Source organism: Sitodiplosis mosellana, unplaced genomic scaffold (assembly GCF_009176505.1).
Source record: "Sitodiplosis mosellana isolate CC-2019 unplaced genomic scaffold, AAFC_SMos_1.0 Smas_scaffold_6181, whole genome shotgun sequence".
In the NCBI taxonomy this organism is placed as follows: Eukaryota; Metazoa; Arthropoda; class Insecta; order Diptera; family Cecidomyiidae; genus Sitodiplosis; species Sitodiplosis mosellana.
Genome location: NW_022601422.1, coordinates 3,119,649 through 3,147,353, shown reverse-complemented (window position 1 = coordinate 3,147,353; position 27,705 = coordinate 3,119,649). Strand labels below are relative to the sequence as shown.

The following is a 27,705-nucleotide window of genomic DNA, read 5'->3' as shown; positions in this document are numbered from 1 at the left end:
AGAGAGAGAGAGAGAGAGAGAGAGAGAGAGAGAGAGAGAGAGAGAGAAATGGAATTTGGTATCATCAGGTAACAAACAACGTAACAGCCGATTCCAAAACACCAACATTTGTATGAGCGTTGAAAACACATTCAACACGGTCATGACACCTAGTTACACATATTTTTTTCTTCGTTGCACTTGTCGTTGCCTCTCAGCTCCTTAGACTATGCTTTTTCCGTATATATGTAGAGTAAATAGTTTTGCTGCTGTTTCCTCTGGCTGATAATCAGCAATTTATCAATGTGTACATGTGTGTGTGTGTGTGTGTGTGCAAAATGTTTTGTGAGATGTTTCCAGCAAAAAGAGATTCGCATTTCTTGCTCATCATGTAGCATGTGTGTTGCTGATAAATCCATTTCATCTCACCATAACCAGCTATCTATCGAATTACAGCTGATAGCTGAATGTATACACGGCAACAACGACGACTTATTGTTCGGTCGCAGTAGCAACACATGGAGACGCAAGAGTGCGCGACTTCATTGAGAGCGAGAACAAGAAAATGTCGATCAGAGCAAGAGAATGACAATCGATAAGCATTACTGTCGACATCGACAATTTTACGTCAGGCGACAGTAAAAAAAAAAAGCATACACACACAACGAAGAATGAAAGAGAGCACTACAAAAAGAGTGAAAGACGCTCAGCTTCTTTTGCTGAGAACAAGCTGTTTGACTAGGTATTCGGCAACCAATGCAATCATCAAATAAGAAAAACACTAATTTGTTGATAACTCCGAATGAAATTGCACAAAATGTGAGACACTTGAAAACCAACACAAAAGACGAGAAAAACAGCGCAGAGAGAGAGAGAGAGAGAGAGAGACAGAGAGATTGGGAGACACACAAAGACAACCTCCAGAGAAACTTCAGATTAGGTGAAAAAAAAAACACACGTCATGCAGATTGCTCGTAACCCACAACGAAGCAACAACAACAAATCTGATCGAATAACGAATGAATGGGGGAAAATAAGTAAAGCGTATTGAGGAAAATAACTCACACATAATGAAATCTAAAGTAATAATTAAAGCCGCAATTGACGCCCGAAGGCCACTGTATATGTCGACTGAATGGGAATTGCGTATGTGTGCATATGTGTTTGCCGCTTAAATGACGTTGCATATCGTTATTTTTCTCGCTATGTCCGTGTGTATAATTGACGCGCACGATTGTGGCATACAGAGAAGAGAAGAACACGACACAAACCGATACACCCAAATCAACAGCGATTTCGAAAAAAAGCAAGTGCGGCAGGCATTCTTTTTCTTTATAATAACCACATCATATGCTCCAGTAGCCATCAGTTAATGAATTGATTTCATTTCATCGACATTACTTGTTGAGCAACAAAAAAGTCCGTCAAGTTTCTAGTAATTTTTTTTTCACAATTTCGCTTAACGAATTTTGTCCGGTGGAATGAAAAATATAAATTGAAACCAAGAAAAATAAGAAAACAGCCAAATTTAATAATTCAGTGTTCGAGATTTATTTTCATTTGTTGACAAAGAAATAAATAAATTTCAACTGTGCCGTGTGTTCCTGTCATCGATCAAATTCACTGAAATCGTAACTCGATTTATTAATAAGAAAAATCAATAAATCGCAACCGGTGTGAAAATCAACGCGTTTCGATTCGAATCATACAAGAAAAAAAGGAAATCGAGAGAGAGAAAAAGAGAATCACTGTCGAATTTCCCATTGACAAAGCCAAGTAAACAAGTTTGAAGAAAACAACAACAAAAACAACGACAACAAAATTCAACGTAAACTACACGAAAAATTAAAAGCAACAATAACCACATACAAAATGTACAGGTAAATCAATAAACAAACTGATACACCGTATACCTATTGAACATCATCATTTCATTTCCCTTCTCCAATCGGCACAAGGAAATATATCAGTTACATTGTCGGAATGAAACAAACACAAAACCCAGAAAAAAAAACAAACAATCAGAAAAAAGAAAAAAAAAAAACCAACTGGATTCGGAAAACGACTAAGAGAAAAAACCGTTAAATAATAATACGATAAAGAATGAAATTGAAGTGAGAGAGAAAATGCCGATCATATACAAGGTGTATCAGGTCCACGAGTCAATTGCTGCATGCGAACAGAAGCGGCAGCGGCGTCGAAATTTTTCGAATTTTTCAATTGTAAGCACACACACACACACAGCTCCATTAAAGGTAGCTTCTCGTATATCCATCTATCGCTTTGAATCTCTCTTCCACGCTCCGCTTATTTGGGATTTGATTTGTTTTTATTTTTTATTCAGTCTCCCCTCCTCACCTCTCTCTCTCTCTCTCTCTCTCTCGTCTTTTTTTTTTATTGCTGATAACTTAAACCCGCCTGATGCTCTAGATTTATTAGAGAAAAAAAAACCCAGATTTCCCTAGAAAAACACAGAGTCAAGCCGTAAAAAAAATACATAAAAAAATACAGTGCGTATCAACTAATGCGTCATTCGTGCAACAGACAAAGAATTCCAATTTCCTGATTGACCAACATCGATAATTCATTCGATATTCAAATTTTACGACGTATTCACAATTGAATGCATTCAGCATGGATGCCTCCGAGGCACATATTTAATTGCAACATATTAAAAGTTCCATTTTGTCATCGTCGAAACTTTATAACTCACATAAAGATAATTGCAATAAAAAAAACACACAACAATCCTTTAAATATGGGGCAATTTACATGTTCGATCCAAATGTCAGCGTTAACAGTCAAAACACATGATGTATGCACATATTTACTCTGTTTCCATTCCAACGTCCACTACTTTTCTGGTCCATCTGTGTTCGCTCGAAACGAAAAAAAAAAACCGAATTGAATTCAATGAATGGTGACAAAAATGAATTGTACGCCATCGTCATCGGTACAAATTAAAGCTAACATAAATTTGCATATCATACAGAATGATGTGCGGCATATTTGGTCAAGTGCAAAACGGTACACAAACGAGAGATCGAATGAGAGGGAAAAAAAACAATCTCGTTTGGATTCGAATTCAGCGGTCGTAGCATTGATTAAAAGCGTGAATTACTCGCACGATTGATCACAGACGAGCAGACGAGTAAGCGATACGGTCGACACACAATTTGTTCGATGTCGATGCTGTTGTTTCTTTTTCGTTACTATCGTGTGAAATGTCCGCATGAATTTAATTAAATTAAATTACCTTTTTTAGTCTGAAAGTGACACATTTGGTTCAATTTTCCGCTGTTGTTGCTGATGGATTTTTTTCCCCCATCGGATTGAAATGATTATTCATTTATCAAGAGCGTGCACAGACTGGAAATAATCAAAATAGTTCAGAGTTATTTGTCAAACGGTTTTCATCAATCAAAAAATGATCACGTTGAAAAGTTCATTCGCTTGGCGTTTTTTTTTTTTTTTCGTTTTCATTTTCATTGGCATTTCCAAAGAGAGGAAAAAATAAAATTCCAGACAATCATATCAGAAAGCTATTACCTATTTCCATTTACGAAATCAATGCCACAGGCTGTCATTAGTGCGTAACGAAAGTATTAGATGAGAGAAAACAGAAAAAGGAACAAACGATTGGATATGTATTAATCCGATGAGTGAAAAAGGCTGCTACGGTTTGTAGCAGTTGGTGTGTGTATGTGTGCACATCGCAGAGTCACATTCAATCCACTTGAATCATTTGTTATCGATTCACACTCGACTTAATGCCTTTTCGCAACATCGAACCAATTAAATATATTGACTGTTAATACAAATTGATTAGGACTTTATCGTTGCTCGCCGTTTCGATGGGTCACTGGCTCTCTTTCTCTCTGTGTGTGCCAAGCGTTCCCTTGTCTCATGCTAAAAATCCATTTTCGATAGTAGACGTGTGCGAAAGAAAAGAGATGCATTAAATTTATGACAATGTATTTGGAATGATGATTTTTTTCGCTTGCGGTATATGTTCACATGTTTGCGTACATGTTCAAAGTTGATTTTTTCATTCGTGTGCATTGTTTTTGTTCGCGACGCGCCGCAGCACAGCACACAGCACCGAGAGTATTCATGTGCCGAAATTTGAGACGTAAATTTTTAATGTCTGTCGTATGGCACGAGCAACAAAAAAATAATGTGTCATTGCCATCATTTAGGCATGTGATAAGTGCTGAAAGCACAAGTATTTTTTTTTTCAGTCTTCTTCTGTTGCTGTTGCTTGTGTCGAAAATTAGACTGGCGATTGTTTCAGTCGCTGTGTTTTTTTTTTTCTTCTTCTTTTGTTCGGTGTTTTTGTTGTCGTCGTCGGCGGCATCGTGAATTATATAAACAACTTGGAATGTTGGTTTCGGGTGCTTCTTCTTGAATTGACTACTGTGTTCCACATGACTTTCTGTTGCCATATTCAAAAACTACACCCGACCATATGGTTGCTTGAACTCTGTTTCGCCCGAATGAAACGAACAAAGTGTGCGCTACAATGAGACAGAGAGAGAGAGAGAGCAAGGGAGAGCGAGCACGAAAAAAAAAATGATAACATTTTCGCAAAAGTTGTACATGTGAAGTCTCTCTTAATAAAGTTATTTAAACTCTTTGTAAGTGTATGGCGCCTAATCTCTCATTGGGTACGTTGGATATTTGCATTCTCTCTCATTTTCTGTTTGAAGACGGTGGGTGTGCATGTGTGCATGTATGTGCTACAGAAACAGTTGATTATTTGGAAAATCATTGCGACGTGCTGTTCGTAGTAGTACCAATCCGAAGCAAAAAACAACAAAACACACGGCCAACAGATGATTTTAATGTGTATTCAACGAGTACATCACAATGAGAACCATATAATTTTTGCCGACATTTTACTCGAATTTTGTAATTAACAAAATTGTTCAGCTGAGCCAAATGCAACTTTTCTATGTTTTGCATATATATTCACATCAAATCCGCTCTTGCTATCGCATACAGACCGTCTGACTGAGAGCAAAGAATAAGAACGTGAATAAGCTTCGGCTCTTAGCTGCTGCTGCAGCTCGGTTTGTCGTTTTATTATTTGTTCATTCTGCTCTGTCTCTTGGTGCGCAGCTAAAATGACATTTTCAAATGATTTTGACAACAATCCAATGCCAACATCTCAAACTCTCGGAATGTGAATGCTTGCATTAAGATGCAATCTTCATTACGTTTATGCCAAAAATGCATTAACACAATTAACGAATCGCTATTTCGAATTCGAATTCTGCGGCTGTACAGTGTACACTGTACACGCTTGGATGGCACTTGTGAAATGAAATTCGAAATATGTGTGTGTGTGTGTGTGTGTGTGTGTGTGTGTGTGTGTGAGTACATTGATGTGATGGATGGCAAATGTGGGAACACACACACAGCCCAAATCCTTTTTGGCTCAAATCAAATCCATTTTGATTTCTAGACAGTTGACGAACGGCAACAGCATCAGCAGAACAATTTGTCAGTTAAAATGGAACACTTTTCAAGAAGACACACTCTCTTTGTCTTTCACTGTCGCTCTCTTTCAATCTTTCGAAATTATCGCACATCCTGAATGAGACAAGAGATAATATTGGTGTTTGTAATTTCCGCATCATCATTTTTCAAACACACACATACATACAAAAACTCAGTCCACCAAAGTTCAAGTCATTGTTACCATTTTATCGTGGAGAAGTTATTTTTTGCTTGCGGCTATTAAAGTTTTTGAAGTCGCATATTTTGATCTCTCTTTCTCTCTGTGTATACATTCATAAGGCAACTCACTTATAGTCACTTTATCATAACGGCTGACATCGTACGATATGCGTCGACCGTATACGTCATTGTTGATAATCAGTTCGTTTTCGTTGCTTGTCGTTAAATAAGGCGGTTGATTCATTTTGGTTGTTATTTTCTTCGGCTATCAACCTCAATCCAATACAAAGTGTTACTTATTGCTATCGGTATTTTGGATTGGTTGTTCATTTGTCTTTGGCATTTTCAATTCTTGCTGTTTTTTGTTATTGTTTCCGCTTTCAATGGAATTGTTATTTTTCTGTCGTTCTCCTTATTGTGTATCGATTGTTGTGCACTTTTTCTCGGGTCAAATGGCGTGACGACCTGTGAGTTGTTTTGATGCACTCGATAAATGAGCCAATATCGTTAGACTTCACAGCTGAACCATTTAAACCAGCCATTGGCATAAATTCAATACAAGCATATAAATTCCCGAACAGTCTTTTCTTCTCTGTTCATTTTATTTTCCTATCCAAGCGATAGAGTTTAATTTGTCTTTGACTCGAATGTGTCAGTCCGACCACATTTACGCATCGAACGGTAAAAATAAACAGCTATTGACGACAGGAGAAGAACCACACTGAATCAAGAGAACGAATGACACCGAATAAGAAAAACAAAAGCGAGACAAAGAATGACATCGTAGCATAAATGAAAAAGGCTACACACAAAATGACATCCGACACTCGAACTACAACAACAACAATAACAAACTATTTATATTCATCTGATACATATATATCGAGCGTTGATCGCGTGTTTGCCGACACCGACGTTTATATTCAGTCGGCTGTTTCATTGCTGCGGTGAATGATCTTGTTGTTGTTTGACGTTGGTTTCAAGTCGGCCAGAGTGACAGAGTAAGCAAGTAATAGTGAGAGCAAGCTAGTTTTTAACGTGTTCATTTATCAATTGTGAACAGTGTTTGTTGCGGACACAAGTGTGACGAAATCTCTTAAACTTGGTTTAGATTTATTGGCCTAGAACGAGTGAATCAAGTTAAATGTTTTCATTCACGCAAGGAATGTGTTGATAATTATTTGATCGGCTAAATACACAAGCGTTCACATACACACGCGAACCAATATCTACGTGAATAATATCGAAACGAGCATTTCAGAAAGAGAAAGCAATTTTGAAGCGAGAGAGAGAGGGAGACAGCAGGCGAACATGTTATTGTGGTGGATGTATGTATAATTTGTATAAATTCAGTCAGTTGATTTAGACGAGCCCCATGCGCTCCATGTGTTTTTGGTCGTCGATTTTCAGTCGGTTGTTTAAATCTAGCCGCAATAACACACAATAATACCATAGACGATAAACCAGTCAGAATTCATCGAATCAACTAATCATAAATACTTTGGTTGGTTCACATAACTATTGCCATACACACACACACACATACACATACGCACACGCGTCATCTCCTGACCGCCGTCGTCATCGTTGCTCGAGAAATTCGTTCACAGGCAGTAGCAGCAGTAGCATAAACACGATTTAAATATTTTCCATCCGCAAATCAATCTTTCATTCGTTTTACACTATATCCATTCGTCTGTCGAATCTGGTGTGCATATGAAGCATATTATTGTGCCGTGTGCGTGTGTATTCACTTATGTGTTTTATTATTGTTGGTTATTTTGCTACTACTGCCGACTCGATGCTGTGCTAACATTTGGTTGTTATTCAATTTGGTCAGCTAATTTGTAAAAGCCACGTTGTGAATAAAGCACCAAAGATATTCTGTGCGTAAGAGAGAGACACACACACACATAGAGAGAGAGAGAGAGAGAGTCAACGCTCGACAAAAACTCCATTATCAGTGTTCAGTATGTACCCCAAATAGAAAATAAGTCAAATTAATTAACTGGTGTTTATCATAGACATTGCTCTGTCTGGTTCGTGGTTACGTCGTTTGTGGCTTTGATCGAGATTTTCGGTTACGTTTTGATGACTTTGGCTCAAAGTATTTTTTTTTTCTTTGGGCTAAACTATTTTCTTGCTTCAATGCATTCATTCATATTCGAGTCTCCATCAATCTATATATCGATGTCGTTTTTCATAGTTTTCCCACTGAGCATTTGTGCCATACACTAAAGTTTGAACCGTTGTTGGATGTGTTCATGCTTGGAATTTTTAAAATTGTTCATCGCTTTTAGATTGAGAATCGTTTCGGTAGTTTTTCATGCACTCAAAATACAATTCAACATTTAAAATAGAAACATGAACATTCAAAAGTCCAATTAATCAGGATTTTCTCCATCGATGTGAAAGAAAATAAATAGCCGACGAAGATAGAAACGTAGAAACAAGTGAAATATCTTCTCGGATCAGAGCGAAAATCCAAGATATTATATGTCAAACTGTCATTTACACGTTTCGATGTTCATTTTTTTTTCTCTGCTTCTACTCTCTATCTACGTGTATCGATTAACATTCGCTAAACTAATGGCAATTCTCTTGCATTCGAATGTTCTTGTTTTTTTCTAAATCAAATTAAGGACAAAAACGACGGCGACGGCTATGACGACGTCAACGATGAAAACAAATCTATGTGTCGCATGTGAGCGCTGCACTTGAGTGACATTGAATTCCAATTATTATGATAAACATATATACGAGATTAGTTTGCATTGTGTGTAAGTGTTGTATGAACAAGTGAGTGAGCGTGCACCTTGTGCTTTGTGTTTTGTGGAAGGCAAAATACGATTTATGCGGAGATAATGACGTTCGAATTGTGCACAACAAATTCACTTCGATGACAAAGAAATCTCGGAAGTTATTCAGTATTTGATGCTTAAACCTTTTTTTCATTGCGACTTGAACCAGTTTCAAATCAATAGAATACAACATGTGTTTGGGTTTTGCTACTCGTTTCACTTTTCCCTCTCCATTTTCTCTCTCATTATCCACATGCATCTCATTATCATATGACTTTTTGTTGTTCTCACGATAACAACTGTACAAGTGTACATTCCATGTATATTTGCATTCTCCGCCAAAATTCAATTCAAGCAAAAACATTCAATTAATCCAATTGTTTCTTTTTATCCGCGCTCATTTTCAGATTGAACAGTTCATTGATCAGCTTGGTTGCTATTTCGGCAAATCCAGCAGAAAATGCCACCAGCCTAGTATCGAATGGTGTACAACGTACAACTGCCCCGACAATTTTAAAGCCAGTTCATAACGGAAACGGCAGCACAACACTTGTAAACATGACAAACAGTGAACCAGTGAACAGTGAGTATATATTTCCATATTCACCATATTCACCACAACCAATCGAAGCTATTACCCCATGCCATTGTCTCATCTAACATTCTCCAACTGTTTTTGTGTTTTCTCCTTTCAATTTTTTTGCCCGTGTGTCGATACATAAACAGTCGGCGATAAATCGAAGAATGCTGCCGCTGCGGCTCAGGTCATTCGTAATTCGGAGGTTGTGTGTTTCGATGTTGATTCGACCGTGATTCGTGAGGAAGGCATTGATGAATTGGCGCAATTTTGCGGCAAAGGTCAAGAAGTTGCTCGTTTGACAAAGGAAGCAATGAAAGGATCAATGACATTCCAAGAAGCGCTGCGATTACGATTGAACATTATTCAACCGACACAACAGCAAATTCGAGAGTTCCTCAAATCACGGCCCAGCACATTATCACCGGGAATTATGTAAGTTCCATTTTGGTTTTGGCCAATGCTTATCGTGCTCTTTTTCTGTTTCTTTCGCCCAAATCGCTCTCGTTGTGTCTTCCAGACACACAGAAAGAGAAAGAGGGAAAGAGCGAAAGAGCGAAAGAGAAGTGTGTTTTTATCAAATCGACTAATTTTGAATGTTTATCGGAAAATAGGGAGTTTGTTAGCCGCTTGCGTGATGCCAACAAAACGGTTTATCTGATTACCGGCGGATTTGATTGTCTCATCGAACCAGTTGCGGACGAATTGGGCATTCCACTCGATCATATGTTTGCCAATCGATTGTTCTTCAACTTCAACGGTAGGTTTTACTTTATTTACTTCCTCATATTTTCCATGCTACAAACTCTGTCCGCAATTATATTGCGTCCAAAGCGTTTAATACAATCGTTGTATTCTATATGTTTTTGAATTACGATGTTTCAGGTAAATACGCTGGCTTTGATGTGAATCAACCAACATCACGGACGGGTGGCAAAGGCGAAGCCATTAACATCATTCGACGATCACTGGGTCAAAATGTCAGTGTAACAATGATTGGTGATGGAGCCACTGACCTTGAAGCAGCACCGCCTGCTGACAATTTCATCGGCTATGGTGGAAATGTGGTGCGTGAAGAAGTACGCAACCGTGCTCAATATTATGTTACCGATTTTCAACAATTGTACAAAGACCTGTAACTTCATCGTAATACCGTATTTGGGATCGCGATAAGCACACAGAACACACAAACAAACCCATCTCTATCGTCTTTCATTGACATCAGCTAAAACTTGGTTGACTTCAAGTGTCAATTGCTTTTTTCTTATATATATATATATGCACATAAATAGTTCTTCTCTGCAGTAGATATACGGTACTCTTAAAATAATTATGCAAACATAGTGAATATTAATGAAATTATAAATCAATAATTGTGTTTGAACACTGAAACAAAACAAAACAAAACAAAAAAAAACACCAAGCTGTTACATTAGAGAAATGTTTAATGATATTTATGTTGTTGCTTCTTTTTCTCGTTCATTGTAAATAGAACACTTTTCTTTGTTATTGTATGTAAATATGTTAGATTTTCATTTATGCGAGCGAACGAGCATGCTTGCGTGCTGGTTGTTGCTCAAATGTGTGTGCGTCTATCGTGTGTGTGCGTTGACTGTTTACAATAAGCATACACAAAAGCGCAACGCGAATTTTCGATTTATTCTTTTTGTTATCGCTTCGCTCCGTGTGACTAGATTGATAATAAAGTAGAGGACTTAAGGAATTTAGAGCTAGGATCAAAATACAACACAATCTGAAAATAAATTGAACATTGTTGTCTCTTTTTTTGTCAATCATCTCATTCTCCTTCTCTCCGTCCGTCCTACCGGCCCTCTCTCGGTCTTGCTCTGAAAATGAAATTGATGTCTTTTCCATGAATTAAGAGATTTGGAAGTTTTCGTCAGAAAAGTTTCATTGTATCTAACTGGTGGGATCTTGTTTCTTGCAACATGGTAAGTACATATCAAAATATGCGAACACTGTTTATCTTTTTCGTTTCGTTTTTGGATATTTGTTGCAAGCGATTGCTGCTGCTGGTGCTGCTGCTGCTAATGTGGTTTAGAAATGTTTTTCTTTCGTTCAGCTTTAGTCATAGCGAGCAGCAGCAACACCACCACCACCACACCGACAACTCAACTGAATGATTATGGGTTGAAGGAAAAAAAACCGATTCGATCGATTATTACACCGCAAAAATTGGAAACATTTTCGACTGTACTAATTATAGACACGATGTCAATGTGTATACCCAACCTATATAGAGTACACACAGAACACTTACCGTACTTTGTGGAGTAAAAAACTGCTGCTACTGCTCATTGAACTAAGAGGTTCGAAGTTAGGAAATAAAACGGCATGTTTTTTTTTTGGAAAAAGAAAACATTCAATAAATTTACTTCTCAGTTAAAATTGTATACATATTTACACTAGAATGGTTGCTCTTGTTGTTGTTGTTGTTTTTGTCATTTTTTTCTTCATTTATTCCTTCTCTTGTTTGTTGTCATTAGACACTTAAGCGCTATGTAAATACAGTTTTTTTTTTCTTCATTTGTAGTTTTTATTTGTTATTACTATTATTTTGTTGTTGTATTTTGGCAATAAATTTACTTCAATCTATTTTGATACAATTCTTGATCAATGGTGGGAAAAGTAGAAAGTGTCATGTGGCAAGAAAATTGGGCTTTGGCGTGTGTGTGTGTGTGTGCTTTCTAAGTGGGTGCGTGTGTGTGAGTGAGAGAGGAGGTAAAGAGGTGGGGGAGTGGGTATTGTTGAGATTGTGGACGCACTATCAAAACGAACAAACGAGTAGTAAGAGAGGAGATTGAGAAAGCATTTCGGGACGAGGAAAAAGTTATAAAAGTTGTTTCTCTGTTTGAGACTAGGCCTAATATATTGAGTTGACTTTAAATGGAGTGTTTTGCTTTAATTTTCGTCAAATGTTACAGTATCATCGCTCTTTTTTCTCTCTCTCTCTCTCTTTCCAACACATCTCTCTTGTTTGCGCATTCAATAGATTTTCCGCATAGTACCGAGATATGGTTTTCCGTCGCTTCACACATATGCTGAACAATAGAGAAAGCAGAAAGCTGGCGGAAAAAAAGTGAACGGAGGGAGAAAAGAAGTGTGCCGTAGTCGTGCGATGGAAAAACATTTCCACGAAATAGAAAATTACATATAATCGCTAACAGTTTCGGTTGCACGCTCATAAAATTCTCGCTTATCCTCCGTTATTAAGACATATTGTGCAACATATACACAAACACATTGCAAAAGTAAAGCATGCTGGCATGTTATTTGGAGAGAAGACACCGAAAAATATAGAAGACGGCTGCTGCGCTATGCGGATAGTTTGAGCATGGCATCGGTATAGGAATTTATGCCATAGAGAAATGGAGAGAGAGAGAGAAAGAGAGAGGGAGAGAGAGAGAGAGAGACTAGTTATGGTTTTTAATGCATTTTATTTTGTTACAAACAACTTTGATAATCTTGCTTTCATTCTTCTCGCCTTTTTTTCATTCGGCATTTATGCATGACATGACCGTGTGGAGTGTGGAGTGTGGAGTGTGCATAAACGAGAATGCACACAACACATTTTTCCTCGTCCACTCTAAGTGCAAGCGATTTTTACTGTTTGTTCGCACTGATCCGTTCTATTATTATTATCATCATTATATATGATATTTCCCAATTAATTGCAGCTTAAATAAAATACATGGGCTCCTTTTCTGTTCATTTTCGTCCGTCCGATTGCAATTCACCGCTCTCTTTATTGCCACATCTCGAAACCAAGTTATTTGGCGAGCGCACAAACAATACGCACATACATCTATAGAGTGTGTGTGTGTGTGATGGTTGCGCATTTTCCACTCAACCATATAGATCTCTCCATATTCGTTTCATGGATTTGCATTTTGTATCCTGCTTTATTTTCTAATTTAACATATTTCAACATTGATTTATACATATATTCAACACTGACAATTTCGATAATATATTCAATTTATTTGTTACAAGAAAAAAAAATCGAGAAAAAGAGAATCGATGAACATGCTCACACACACACACACACACACGTTCTCTTTCTCTTTTCTTCTTTACAGTTCGCAAACCGATCCGAGTCATTTTCAAATTAAACCAGAGACGTGTTTAGCGCACAACGAACGCTCTACATTCAGTCAATTGGTTTGACCTTTTTTTTGTTGAAAAAAAGAAAGAACGAAAATGTGCCCGCCGGTCGTATATCCGTATTGGAATACGTAATCCAGATCAATTTACGAGCGTATTGCGCTAAAGCGACATATCTCATGCTAAAGTGGCATTCTTTTATTTTGTGTCTCCTAAAATGCTTTTTTGTTTTTTTGTGTTGTTTTCGTTTCTTTGCTTTTTTTAATCAATTGAATGGCTTTTGGTTTTTATACGCTTGATATTGTTATTATTGCTGAAAAAATGCAGTATTCAAATAAAATCACTGACAATGGCTTTTTGAATGTATGTGTGTGTGTGTGTGTGTGTGTGTGTGTGTGTGTGTGTGTGTCTGTCTGTCTGTGAAACCAGCACGTATCATATCTTGCTGTGTTTGTGCTTTTTTGACAAATCGTTTTGTGCATGGGAGAGTTTGTATACGTTCGGATTGGATGACACATTCGTCGTTTGAATTGGCATCGGAAACCATTGGATAATGACGAACATGCTCATTTTTATTCGATCACACTTTTACCATCAAACGACGACAATTGCCATTCCGTTCACATGAGCTATGTCATTGCAAATTGTAGTGTGTGTGTATTTTTTTCGTCTTTTTTTGTTGTTGTTTAATTTGATTCCTATTCTGTTATTCCTGTAATATGATTGAGTCAATATTTAGATGATTATCACTTGAAATATTGAAGAGCCAAACCGTGTTCTCATGTTGGATGGTTTGTTTTTGTTAGTTAAATTTTATGTTAGAGCTATAAACTTATTATATTTAATTGGCTAACGCTGAAGGACAAGTAAAAATATCTGATTTTTTCTTCTTAGCTTTTGTTGTTGCTCGATTTGATTTGTTCTTTCTTTTTCTGGTTCGCAGTTGAAATATGGTTTGACGTGTGTAATAGCTGTGTGGATTTTCTGCCATTTGATTTTCCTTCCTAATTCGATTCACCGGGCAAAGAGAAACTGGGGCCTATGCCAACCTTAAGTTCTATTTCCGATCACTTAAGTTCTATTTATCCAAAATGTTTTAATTAATTGATGTCACATGTAAATTAAAGTTTCTCTACGTGAAAATGAGTGGTCTTGGTTGAGCGCACACTGTGCCACTGTTTTTGACACCAGCAATTTTGGGGTTTTTCAAACACAGCACGTCCACTTTTTCCATTCATGAGCAGCCACTATATTAAGTTGGTTCAACAGAACACACACTCACAGTTTTGATACGGCAAAAAGTTTTAGTTTCGACTTTTAACCACATTACTCAATATATTATAGCGCATATACGAAGGTAGAGGTAATAAATGACGTGCTGATTTAAAACCAATTACGTTATTTCAAATATACCGGCCAAAACTCATCAGATCAACAGCACAGCCAGTCAGACTGCTAGGGGCAGACACAAGATTTATGATTCATTCAAATTTGCAACGATTTCGATGGATTCTTTTGACAAATTCACTAGTTGAGTGATTCACAAAATACGATAGATATTTTGGTGGTGACTGATCGGTATTCACTCGCACTAATAACAGCTAGTACGTGAACTAAACATGACAGCAGTTAGTGCGAGAAGGGACCAAACTCAACACCGCCAATAGTTTGCAAAAATCTCAGTCATTCTTTGAATAAAAAACATTGAATTTCATTGGAATTCGAAAATCACAAAGTTGTAAAAGGGAGTGAAATTTAGATGCTATATCATCCCCTAGATTGGTTGGATTGTCTGTGTGCCGCACGCTTCATCCAACGTGTAATGTGACTCAATTGAATATGAACAAGTTGGAAGAGTTGAAACGAATCTCTTCCATGTGTGAAAGGATTTATGAAGTAGATTCTTTGTATGCTGTAGCTGTTACCGTTAAGTGTGTTGGCATTTCTAAATGCTTAAATTTTATTCTATGAAACACAAAGCTTATTCGACTAAATGCATTACTATATTTAGTTGAACATAATAAATAATTTTGTTGTTTGTTGTTGATTGCACGCACGTTATTCACTGTGTTAGCTATACACATCCCACCTATCCGGGTTTTTGCACACGGAATGACAAATGTTGATTGGTTTTTTTTCGATGTAGCGAAACCGAGAATGGCATGAAATAGTTATTGTTAGTGACAAACAGTGGTGCAAACAACGCTGGCTCATGCTTTTATTTTATTTTTTTTTTTTTCATCACCAGCACATCACACATTGACTGCTTTGCATTAAAATTTTCAAAAGATTCTCTAAACCGGATCATTATTTGGTTGTTTGTTCTAATATTTATCACTGACTCTCTATATATGTATATATATTTCGCCAACATTTGATTAAATTATTTTCGACAGATTCCGATAAAATGAAAATTGTATTTTCTTTTTGGGATTTTTCTTTTAAATTCTGCGCACAGCGAAAAAGAGATTTTGATTGATCGGCATTGGATTAATCGATAGTCGAACTCATTATTATAACTAAATTACATTTGCAATTATTGGCGATTGTTTAAATGCTATGCTTAAAATGTAAATATTCCATTTTCATTTCTTATTCCAATTGTTATCATTGAATACAAATTCTCAATGTTTCGATTAACATTTTTCCTTCAATTGATTCACCGGCATTTTGTTCGCATCTTTTTCCTCTTCATTTTTCGGCACAACTCGCGAACATTTTTTGTTTGTTTTTATAACAAAAGCACTCAATGGAGTCACTGAAAATGATATTATTGCCGATGGTGCAAAAAATGAATTCAACACTTTTAAATTATTCTATTCATAATTACCAGCGCCAAACAAAAAAAAAAACCCAAACGCACTACACGCTCGGACTCATCTGTACTCCGATTTCATGGAACAATAAAAAATATAACACAGAACGTTGCTGTGTGTGTATGTAAATAAAATGGTTGTTTCTCCTAACTACAGTTACAGTTCCACAGTCACAGCGTTAAATAAAATAATTTCCCTTTATGTTTGTCTCCAATTTCGTATTCACATTTGTTTTGATGAAAAATGTAAATATGATTTATTCTTTTGCTACAATTTGATTAGAATGTTTCATGTGTGTTTCTTTTAGTTTGTTAAATCTCATAATCATGCAACAACATAGTAATATATACATCCATATTTAGATAATTATAGTTATTTTAAGTCTGACATTTTATCAATAAATATTCAGTGCTAATCGTGTGTAATTCAATCGCCAAAATGGTATTTGTAACATTATGCGAGAGAGTTCATCAGTAACACATTCGTAAAATTCGACATAAGTTAAACGAAGAACGAAAAAATAAACGGTCATTTCAGAACGTTTATTAAGTTAATCATTTTCATCAGAGCAGATTTCTATTTGCTATAATAGTTTAGTTGATTTTTTTTTCTTTTATGGTTTTCCGGTTGGTAATGGGCCTAGCATTACATACTAGAGTTCAAATTTGAGCAAGGAAATTGTGTGAATTTTTTTTCTTCTGTGTCATCAGCGTCATAAAAGCCTACATTTACACATTAATTATTTAACCATATTGATTTGATCTTTGTTCGCTGGACTTTGTATCGTATTGAATTAGAGACAATGTGTTGACATATCAGTGGTTAATGTTCACGGTGATTATGTTGATAGAGACGGGTGGAAAGGAGTGTGGCGCGATAAAACCAATGAAAATTACTGAAAAGTGATGAAGCATGGACTGAAATTCGATCAAATATCACGATGTGAAGAGAATAATCAATATCAAGATATGAAAAGTGAGTTTATAAGAAGCTTTATTACATGTTTCATATCGAATGGTTATTCTTTTTGTTTTATTTTGTTCATAAAAATCAATTGAATATTTCTGAAGTAGTCAAAATTGTTGACACATTCAAGCATTTTGAAGACAATCACACTCTAGATCACACCGCAAGTAATAATAAATGGCGCAAGTTTATCATTGTAACAGAAACCGTATCATGCATCGTACATATCAGCCATACATTCGTAACATGTTTAACTATCGTTCAACATAAAAAAGTTGAGACGATGTTTTTTTTTTTTTGATGAAATTTTAGATCACATGAATTTGCTTTTTCAATTAGTTCTATTTAAATGAAACTTGTTTGAATCATTAGTTCGGAAATGGAATGGAATGTTTTCCATTTCAGTTGCCTTTTTTTCTATGAATGAAACTGTGTGTCGAATGCAGAAGTCAAAGCATAATTTTCAGTTTATTTGCCGGTGTACGAGCGTGCAAATTGAGTGTTGCAAATTATTTATGGTAGATTAAACAGCGTAAATATATGACATGTATTTTATGCACACGAAATGACATTGTGCTGAAGGTCAAATGTGCGAATTATATGTGATTTTTTTTTTGTCGGACTTTTTTTTTCACAGTGACGGACGTTTTTTGCATCCACTTCTGGTGTTGTTTCTCTATTGAATGGAAAAATAAACATTGCACACGCACATTTTCCGTCCGGATGCACCTGTGAATGTTATTGCATTTCCTTTCTTTTTCGTTTATTCTGTGCAGCTACTGAGCACTGCTGCTCCTAGGGGGTAAGAATACAAGCGCTTGAGACGAATCCGTACGAATATTTGTGAATTCGAGTGATTGTGTATACGAGACATTCGCAGCGCAGTGAGTGTACAACAACAATAATAAAGCCACGAACGCATGAATATATGCGAATCTATGTGAATTTCACAACTTGTTCTTAGCCCCTAGTGCTGCTCTAAAAGTAGTAGATCAAAATTGGAGAATGAAAAAATCCGTTTCAACAGCAGAAAAATTGCCCAATACCCTTGCTCGATATTTATTTATTTTCTATCTCAATATCTATTTGAATGCTTATTTTCTATCTCTCACTGCCAAATTGTTTTCTTTTTGTTTACTTACGAGCTCTATATTTGTTCGTGTTCTCTCTGAAGTGTTGGTGCGGCGCATTTAGACAACGACTGGTGCACGCTTTTTGGACTTTGATGTTTTTAAACTATTCTTGTGCTATACGCGTAAATCATTTGCCGGCCCATTAATGCCACCGCCATCTGTTGAAGCATGTTTTCTTCCTAAGTCTGTAGCATCATCGGCAGTGATTGTTTCAATTTCGGTCGATGTTTTGCTCGTTATCATTGTCGTTGATTCAGGCACCACCACCACTTCCGTCACCATTGCGCTTGAATCATGGTTCAAAACTAAATCGGAATTTGTGCTATCGCCTTGATACGTGTCTATCACTGAACCGGCATCAATATCGGTCATTTCGAAGGAATGATGCAATGGTGTCACCTGCGTCACACCATCGTTTACATCTGGATTGGGTGTGCCATCAACAATGCAATGGCCATTATTACTTTTGGGATTATGTGATTGTGATTGGTGAGCGGGTGATACGTCATCGAATTGATGATGCTGCTGCTGGTAGTCATCATTCAATGGCATCGCCAGCGTTGCCATCGCTGTTATTGTCGGTGACATAATCGTTGGCGACACCATTTGTTCACTGTTCGGCTCGGATGTATTGTTGCAATTCGTTACATTACTATTTAAATTCGTTAAAAAATTGGTTAAATTCACCGTTTGCGTCGCTATCTCCACAAATCTAGCACAACCATTCCCTTCAGTTCCATCACCACCACCACCACCACCACCACCTGGTGAAACGGGAAATTTCAAAGAATCATTATTAATATAATCATACAAAGAACCATTCCATATCTCTTGTTGCGAAATAAGTTGCAGTTTCAACAAGTGAAATTGGAATAACAAATTTCAAATTTCATATTTCTGTTAATGAGTGACAGAAAGCACTGGAAAAACTATATTGCTTAAATTTTACTTTATTTCACTGTACATTTTATTTGCATAAATTAAAATCTCGCTTTCCCCTCGAAAAATGTAACATGAATTAACTAGCATTGAGCTTTAAATACATGTGCTTTATGGATTCACAGCTACACTTTACTCTCAGAAGTGTTCACAGTTTCGAAAATGGTAAACAATGTAACAACATATAAAAATGTGCAGCAAATTCTTCGACATAAACACCCAATGGAATATCTTGGATTGCGTTAACTTTAATTTAGGTTGCATCCTAATTGAATTTATATTTCATTCCATCTTGCCACGAAATTCGAAACGCAAAAACTTTATGCGATGGAAGAAGCAGAAAAAATACCAAAGGAAGAAGAGAAAGCAGACGAAATAAGAGCCACAATTCAATCTGAGCGAGTAAAGTTATCCATGCTTTTCTTATCACTTGCTCAACGAGTGAGAAGAATATTTTGAAATGAAAAGCCGTAGTAGTAGCAACAACAGCAGTCGTGTCCGAGATAAATCAAATTATTTAACAAATGGTCTTTCACTGTATTGAAATGAAGCTATAAAATGTAGAGAAAAAGAAAAAAAAAAAAACAAAAACGACGAAGAGGAAAAAGAGATCATGAGATTCTAGAACTTAAGTTGGAAACTCCAACCAAACTTAAAAGTGCTTCGAGTTCGTGCTCGGACCGTGTATTTACGATCCAAAAAAAAGAGCGAGCAAAAACACACACACACACACACACAGAAGAACAACACGAAGTAAACCTTCGTTCAAGGTGCAAAGAGGAGCTAAACGAGAGATTGTGTGTGTGCGTGTGGGATAAAAAGATGAAAATAAAGTGAAACCAATGAAGAAAAAAATATCCCGTGTGTTTTTCTTTCAATACTTGTATTTGTCTGTGTATTTACCAGTGCTTAGAACTTTTAGTTTGTTGACGTCTTCGGGTGGATAGATCGTCGTTGTTTGTTTTTCGATTTTTTCCTTTTGATTGCATGTAGCAGCTGTCACCATAATTGCAGCCATCATTGACGATGACGGACCCGTACCAGTTGTTTTATTCATGGCACTGTATCGAACGGGCATCATGCTCTGCCTGACATTTCGCTCCGGCCGAATTAAAATTATGTAAAGCTATTCGTGTCCAAATGAATTTCACCGTTCAGTCATCATCAGTGTATGCATTTGACAAAAATCCATTCATTTCGTCGCAATACCGTATCGACATGCAGCATTGGGCATGAAAAATAACAAGAGAAGAAACAGAGGGAGAGAGTAAAAAAGTAGACAATCCAATGAAAAATAATGTCGTTTCCTTTTTATTCATTGTTTTTTTTTTTTGTTATTTCATTCTATAAGATAGAGCCGTTGCGTTCAGTGTGTTTTGGGTGAAATTCGGTGCGTAGAGTGTTCAATGAAAAGTCAAAAATTTACATTCGAATCAGAATTGAAAATAGAAAAGCCAGCATCATAAACAGTACCCTTATCACATTATTCGAATCGAATGGTATGCCGTCAATTGAATCGTATGCAAATGCTCGTATTTTGTTTTCTCATCATCTTCATAGTTGTCGCTTTACGCTCTCACTTTCTCTGTCACTATCTTTAATCGGGCATATTAGTTCAGGGTGTTGATATTCAACATGGCCATTGCATCTGTTTACAGTGGCTGGACGCGTCTGATATGTCACCAATTGAAAGATAAAAATACGAATGAAATACGAATTTAAAACAAAAAATATGAATCCATACAGATAACGATTCTCAAAATGAAAATTAAACGAAACCACAACCGGGCACAAAGGAAAATTCATGGTTGGAAATGTATTCCGACAGTTATAATGGATCCAACTCCAACGAGAAAAAAAGAAATCCCAATGAAATTGTAATCAAAAACTATAAAATCTGTCGTATAAACTATGAGGCCGAGAAGTGCCTGCTGTTTACACAAGACCACTTGGTTCGATAGATGTGATGCAGGAAATGTGGCTCGAAACATGGGGCAAAATTAAATGACTTTATGGATAGTTTTAAATCCGTTTTCGATTGTGTTTAATCGGCTAGAGTGCCATTCAGAATGGGGTTTCCGTTTTCAAATAACAATGTCAAAACCCTTACGTTTCATCCTTATTTATTTGGCTACAATGTTGAATAATTCTGTGACATAGAAAAAAAATAAACACACCTACATTCAAATGGAAATCAATTTACCGTTTGTTCACCTTCAAGCACCGACCACAAACTGAACGACCAAGGCAGCAAATGTCGATAGATTTCGTGTGATAAAAGGTCTCTGCTGATTACGATGATGTTGACTGAAGACGCGCGCGTTTTCTCTCTCTCTCTCTCTCTCTCTTTCTCTTTCTCTTCTACTTTCTTCGTTCAAAGTGAATATCAAAGAACACTGGAAACCCCAAAAGCAATGAAAAGAAGGAAATAAAACGGGGCACAAGGGAGAAGGAGAAAGACATTGCGAGAATAAGGAGCACGCACGGACTTCCAACGAACGGGTCCGCAATCAGCAGAGGTTATTTGTTGGATGAATAATAATTTACTGTGCGCAGTATAAATACAGAATAGCTTACCTTGGGCGAAAATAGACACGCCACCGTAACACTGGCCGATAAACTAATTGTCACTGACATTGATGTTAGCCGAAGTGGTACATGATTTGCGGTGCCAAAGTATAGCGGAACGAATGCCAGCCAAATTACACACGTCGTGTACATAGTGAAACCTGTTCATTTTGTAGTATTCCATGTTAACCGCGCAAAACAATGAACGGCCGATTGTGAAAAAAGCGAGCGAGGCGAAGTATTTAGGAACACAAGTGTCGAAGTGCGATTGGGTTTTTTTTTTTTGTTCGGTACCATTCCGTGGTTTTGAATTTGTATGGTTTTTTGTTCGGTGTCCGCACGTTTGCATGAAAATAATTCGATGGAATTCAAGTGTTCGGCCGTGGAATTTTTATTATTGTGAATGAAAAAAAAAAAAAATTTTAGAACTAAATACTAGTATTTGTTGGAAATATTAAATTCAAAATGAGCTCGAAATGCTAGAGGAATAAAGCGGAGAACGGTCGAAGAGAAACAATAACAAAATGAGCCAGAGCCAACCAAACCCCGAACACCAATCAAGAGAAAACAACGGCCGTCAGTGGTGTCAAAGCGATGATAATTTTTGGTTTGGCTACTCATCATAATAATTTGCGTTATGCACCGTAAACATAATCAATTTTTTTTTTGCTGTTTGCTCATGTTGCTGTTGTTCACTCATTATTTTGCTCCAATTGTAAAATATTCTCTCACCTATGTGCTTCGATTCATTAAATGCTTCGGGTATTTTTCGCGTTAAAACTGCATAAACTGTGCAAATTACGATTAAAAATATGGGATAGGAAAATGCAATCATGTACGATGCATCCACATAAGAGTCACACACAAGTAGATTATCCTCTCGCGTCGGATAATGATGCATTGCACGTGCCGGTGAAATTATCTGCCAGATCAAATTGATAAGCACCTAGATAGATATACATATAGATATAGATATATTATAAATGACATTAATAAGGTTTTTAAACATAACTTTACAAAATTTTGTAACCAACACCAGAATTCTATAAATTTATGCCAACACGTATGCAAATTTAAATTTTAATATGTGGATGAAAGCCACAAATGATAACATCTATCTCTCGTTCTGTCGCATTTTTGCATCGCATACCTGTTATGCAACACCAAGCGAGTAATGAATCCACTGATAATTCACAATCATTAGAGAGTAGCAAACAGCAATTGCAATAGCAACAATCAGATGGGAATGTACGCGAGCAAGCGAGCGAATAGTTTCAATTGAAAAATGAAACGTGATGAAAATATAATTGGAAAATTGAAACGTGAGCAATTTAGTTAGGAGCGAAAAAAAAAACGGAATTGATTAATGCACTCGCGTATAAATAATTACGACAAAAATTCTATTGCAATGTTTACAATTGGCCGCTGAGGGCGAGAGAAACGCAGAGAAAGAAAGAGAGAGAGATAGAGATGAACCCTTATCGATTGAACGATAAATTGCGTAACATTCATCAGGGAGCAATAATTTCGAATCATTTCATCCCGTGGTAGTCATATGAACAACAAATAGATATCACGCAACGATCAGATAACATAAACTGTCAGTATTTTAATTGAAACACATTAAACGACTCAGCTGTAGCGAAATGAACAAATACGAGCAATTCCATTTGAGCGCGTAGCTCAGGTGACTTTTGGAATAATTGAATGATGCGAAAATACAAATGTTAATTAAGTGATCATCAAGTACAGCTTTCCAAATCGAGTGTGAACATTTAACAGATTCAACGGAGTTTTTCTGAATATTTGACGGTCGACGTTATGCGTCATTCGACTGAAAGTGTTTTTTTATTTTCGATTTAATTATTCGGATGAAACATTTACAATGACGCCAGAAGCAGAAGAAAACCCTCTTTTTCACTATTTAGAAGAAGAACTTTTAAAGTTGGCAATATTTTTACACTTTCTTTGCCACGTTCGAATTTTAAAAGTTTGATTGATACTGCAATTTGTTCGGTTTCAGTTCCAAAAGAAGACTTCATACGAAACCGAATGCGAATTGTGAATGATATACGCGTGTGACCATGAAGAATGAGTACAATGATTTGATTTAATCATTTGACTGTCTTCACCTAAATGAAACGTAGGCTGTCTTTCCTGACATTTTTGTCACCCACAAAATGTACGGGAAAAATTAATAAAATCCAGTGTTTTTTTTTTTTTTTTAATTTTCATCATAATCAATAAAATACAACATTCTCTTTTCGTTTTTAGTAGTTTCGGCTTTTATACGTAATATATATTACATATATATGCATACTTTTTGGAACATCATTTTTGGCTTGTATTCAGTTTTGGATTTTTCTTGGTTTTTGACGTGCGCGAGCGCTTTTGTACAGATGTCACCTCTTTGTTAGTGGACGTATAGTAAGCAAACTATGTCTTAATTTATCTAAATTCAATGCTCTTTATGATAAAACTTTGAAACTGTCAAAAACTATTCTCTATTTTGTGTATATTTAGCCCGGTATTTATTGAAGTAGACTAGTTTTATTGTTCACTCCTCATATTTAGGGTCTATAAAATTCCAACTTCTGCACCGAACCTAATAATTTATAGCGCATTTGAATGGTAATTTATTCCACTATTCACAGGCAATTTATTTGTGGTGATAGCTATTCTACAAAAAAAGTTACAGCCTTAAATGTGATCAGAGAACAGTGACTTTCCAAAAAATCTTTCAAAAAACCAAAATGAACTAAATCATACCGTAACCTAATGAAACGAAATATAGTTTTGAGATCACGAGAGCGTCTTCTTCAACGTAGTATTCTTCGTTTTGCTCAAAAACTTTTTTTTCAACTTTATTTATTGGTTTGAATATATATTGACATTTTTGTCAGGAAAGACAGCCCTTGTGTTCTATCGGCGCTCTTCCAAGAGAGCAGCACCTTTATTCGCGCTATTTATTATTCCTCTTTGAACATTTTCTAAAACTATCACAGCAATATACAAGAGTGCAAATCTGCTTGTCTGCGCTCTCGCATATTCCTCTTTGCTGTAACATCTAGTAACCATTGCACTGTGTTCATTGTTTCGTATAGCAGCAAAGAGGAATATGCGAGAGCGCAGACAAGCAGATTTGCGCTCTTGTATATTGCTGTGATAGTTTTAGAAAATGTTCAAAGAGGAATAATAAATAGCGCGAATAAAGGTGCTGCTCTCTTGGAAGAGCGCCGATCTAGCACAAGGGAGCCAATGACTTTTTTTGCTTCGGGCTCTACATAGGAAAATAAATTTATTTTTTCACTTTTTTTTTGGGAATTAAGAAAAAAAATGATCGAAAAGAGCATACCTAGAGTTTCATCAAAAAATGATTTTAAAAAAAGTACTATTTTTAAGATTTTCGGAGCGACTGACAAAAATGTCAGGAAAGACAGTCAAAAAGTTAATGAGTGATTGTTGCTCGAGAAGTACAAATGTACAATGCATTTGCTACGGATCTCCTTGTTCAACATGGACATATTCAATTCGAAACGGAATATGTTTACTTGAAAGTAGCTAAAACAAACAAACGAACAATTTATTGCCTTAATTATGACTTACCTGAACTGAAGTGAGTGACGCGCAGATGACAAGCTGTGATCGTGGGCTGATGAAAGATGGTCGTTTGGCCGATTGTTTTCCATGCTTGAAAATTCGTGATATGCGATTTGTTTTGGTGAGCAATGCGCCATAAACAACGGTAAAACAAAAACCAGCGCAAAATCTATTCGCGTTTCCATGTTTTAAATTCCATTTATATTCATTTCGATGGGCAACAGTCACAACCGAGTCCAATCAACATCGAAACGAAAAATTCCCCCATGAAAACGAGAAAGAAAAAAAAAATAAACAAATACAAAATGTACGTTTAGAGAGGGAGAGAACAGAAATGTGCAAAAAAAGTTTCTATTTGGTATAGTTCCGATTTTGCATCAAGCATGAACAGATTTGCCGCATTCACATATTTACAGTTGACTCGATGTAGAAAAAGATGGGAAAAAAGCGAACCGAAGCGTTTTTTGTTCGTTGTGTGTGTGCTTGTGCTTGTGTGTGTGTATATGTGTGTGTGTGGGTGGGTATTTGTTCGTGTCCGAGGAAGTGTTTGTAATTAAATTAAGAGTTTCCTTATACGACCATGGCTAGATTGTTGGACGCTTACAGAAGGACAACGGCACACAGGCAACACTCCGAAGAGAAATAATATGAAAATAATGTGCTTTGTTTGTAATTATGCTTTGATTACATTTCAATTATTCATTTAAAAAAATAGTCTAGTACTAATCTATAATTCGGCCCGGAAGACCGAACATATGCTTCACTGACACCCATAAAAGATGCAATCAATAGCGTTCGTGTGCTACATTTTTTTTTTGTTTATTTACAAACAACAAATTCTTCGTTTGTTCGTTCCATTCAAACTGTGATTAAAAGCATGAGTACGATTTTTTTGCACCTATTTCTGCGTCCACTCCCTAACTCCGCGCATCCAAAATTCCGACAGCTGGAGTTCAGTTGGCATAAACAATACTCATGCTACAATGACTGACTGGCAAATTTGTATCAAATTCAAAGCATTTATAGAATATTCGGCACAAACACAAAAACCACCCTTGGGCTTTTTCATTCGCCCATTCCCATACATTTGCTACATTTTTGTATATCATTTGTGTTTATCTGATTAAAATATTATCGCTGGTGCCGTCGACGATGGCGAGGCACCAATGTGCAAACAAACAACAACAAAAAAAAAGAAGCAACGGCACAAATTATGGACGGCTCATAGTATGTGATTGTAGTTTATAGCACCAATACTCGTACAGTAGCCGCGGGAATAAATGTTTCCGTTTCAATTTATTGTGTTTATTATTTGAACCGCTCCCGAGTCTCTATCCCAGTGTAATTTATATACACAAAACAACCAAATGTGACAGTTGTTGATGCTGTGGCCTTGAGCTGTGTGACCTGCTGGAATTCCGATATGGGGAACTTCGTTCGTTCTCCATCTGGATTACAACCTCGGATTACACATCCCATCGTAAACATGATGCAAAGTGATACGAAAGAACAAGGAGAGAAAAAATACGGAGCTTTTTTGCAGTCTCGAAAGTTTCGCACGATTTTTTGCGATATTCTTATGCTCGGTATCTTCTTTTGATATATTCCAAATTCCAGATTTATGTCACTATGTTTTAGAGTGAGTTTTTTTCTTCTTCAGAACAAATCCCAATTCGTTGTAAGATAGTAGTCTCTATCTGCTGTAGACATGTGAAACCATCTGTTCGGATGGAAGAATTTTATTTTTTGTCTGGACAGATCAACCTGCCACTTATTCATTTTGGCCAAAAACACTTTTTTTTTTTCTTCACTTCATTCACTGCCGTTTCTGGGCTGTCACATTAAAAATGCTTGAAATTTCGTTAACGTTACTATTAAATGCCGTTGAAATAACGTCAAATTTACACTGGGTACACGTGAAAATGAATAAACCCCAATTTTTTTTCTTTACTCTTACTCAAGATGTCGATATGTTGTTTAGCCGAAGATGAAATGCCAAGATCAGCAAGAATAATAGTGAAACACTTTTTCTGCCAACTTGACATTACCTATCATTTTTTTTCATTCCTGTTTTACTGCTTTGAATATATTGGCTTCATATCTAAAAGTTGTTTGAATATGAGAAAAAAAACCGCTTTCATTCTCGATTGAATTTGTGCTGACGCTTGTTTGCAATGAACAATGAACATCATCAGAGCCCTCTTTCTCTCCTTCTCTCTCTCTCTCTCTCTCTCTCTGAATGAATCAACTATAAAATTGCTGATTTTGCATGTTAATGGACGTTTGTTCTTGTGAAAATTTGACGCCTCATTATAATACTTAGCTATTCAAATGCTCTCCATAAAACAACAACCGAAGAGAGGTGAAGAGAAAAAAAGTGTGTCTCAATGGCTGACATCACACAATGTTACGAGCGACAAAGAATCAACGTATAAAATATACATACCTTGTTCCGAAAGAAAGAGAGAGAGAGAGAGAGAGAGAGAGAGAGAGAGAGAGAGAGAGAGAGAGAGAGAGAG

General features: G+C 36.5%; 2 protein-coding genes across 5 annotated transcripts in view; one reads left to right on the top strand and one right to left on the bottom strand.

Moving 5' to 3' along the window:
* The first annotated feature begins 1,327 nt into the window (after positions 1 to 1,327).
* On the top strand, positions 1,328 to 10,803 carry LOC129576322 (phosphoserine phosphatase). Of its 3 annotated transcripts, none has more exons than XM_055461238.1 (5): positions 1,328 to 1,859; positions 8,870 to 9,045; positions 9,189 to 9,474; positions 9,654 to 9,799; positions 9,925 to 10,803. In XM_055461238.1, exons 1-5 carry the CDS (start codon positions 1,852 to 1,854, stop codon positions 10,176 to 10,178), a joined length of 870 nt encoding a protein of 289 aa, XP_055317213.1. In that variant the 5' UTR covers positions 1,328 to 1,851; the 3' UTR covers positions 10,179 to 10,803. The 3 variants fall into 3 exon arrangements, with proteins under 3 accessions (XP_055317213.1, XP_055317212.1, XP_055317214.1); XM_055461237.1 differs by lacking the exon at positions 1,328 to 1,859 and adding an exon at positions 2,329 to 6,989; XM_055461239.1 differs by lacking the exon at positions 1,328 to 1,859 and adding an exon at positions 7,032 to 7,631.
* Positions 10,804 to 11,414: 611 nt separating this feature from the next.
* The window catches only part of LOC129576321 (metabotropic glutamate receptor 2), a 186,941-nt gene continuing 170,650 nt past the window's right edge, over positions 11,415 to 27,705 (bottom strand). For both annotated transcript variants that reach the window (XM_055461235.1, XM_055461236.1), the window contains 5 exons: positions 25,193 to 25,355; positions 22,319 to 22,532; positions 21,596 to 21,747; positions 19,922 to 20,144; positions 11,415 to 18,843 (listed from right to left, as the gene is read on the bottom strand). In XM_055461235.1, the coding sequence (XP_055317210.1) occupies positions 18,194 to 18,843; positions 19,922 to 20,144; positions 21,596 to 21,747; positions 22,319 to 22,532; positions 25,193 to 25,355 (1,402 nt within the window). In that variant the 3' untranslated portion in view covers positions 11,415 to 18,193. The remainder of the gene's footprint in view (positions 18,844 to 19,921; positions 20,145 to 21,595; positions 21,748 to 22,318; positions 22,533 to 25,192; positions 25,356 to 27,705) is intronic.

Coding starts and splice junctions, on each gene's coding strand:
- LOC129576322 (XM_055461237.1), top strand. Junction 9,046..9,188: donor AAACAGTGAACCAGTGAACA/GTGAGTATATAT, acceptor ATACATAAACAG/TCGGCGATAAATCGAAGAAT. Junction 9,475..9,653: donor ACATTATCACCGGGAATTAT/GTAAGTTCCATT, acceptor ATCGGAAAATAG/GGAGTTTGTTAGCCGCTTGC.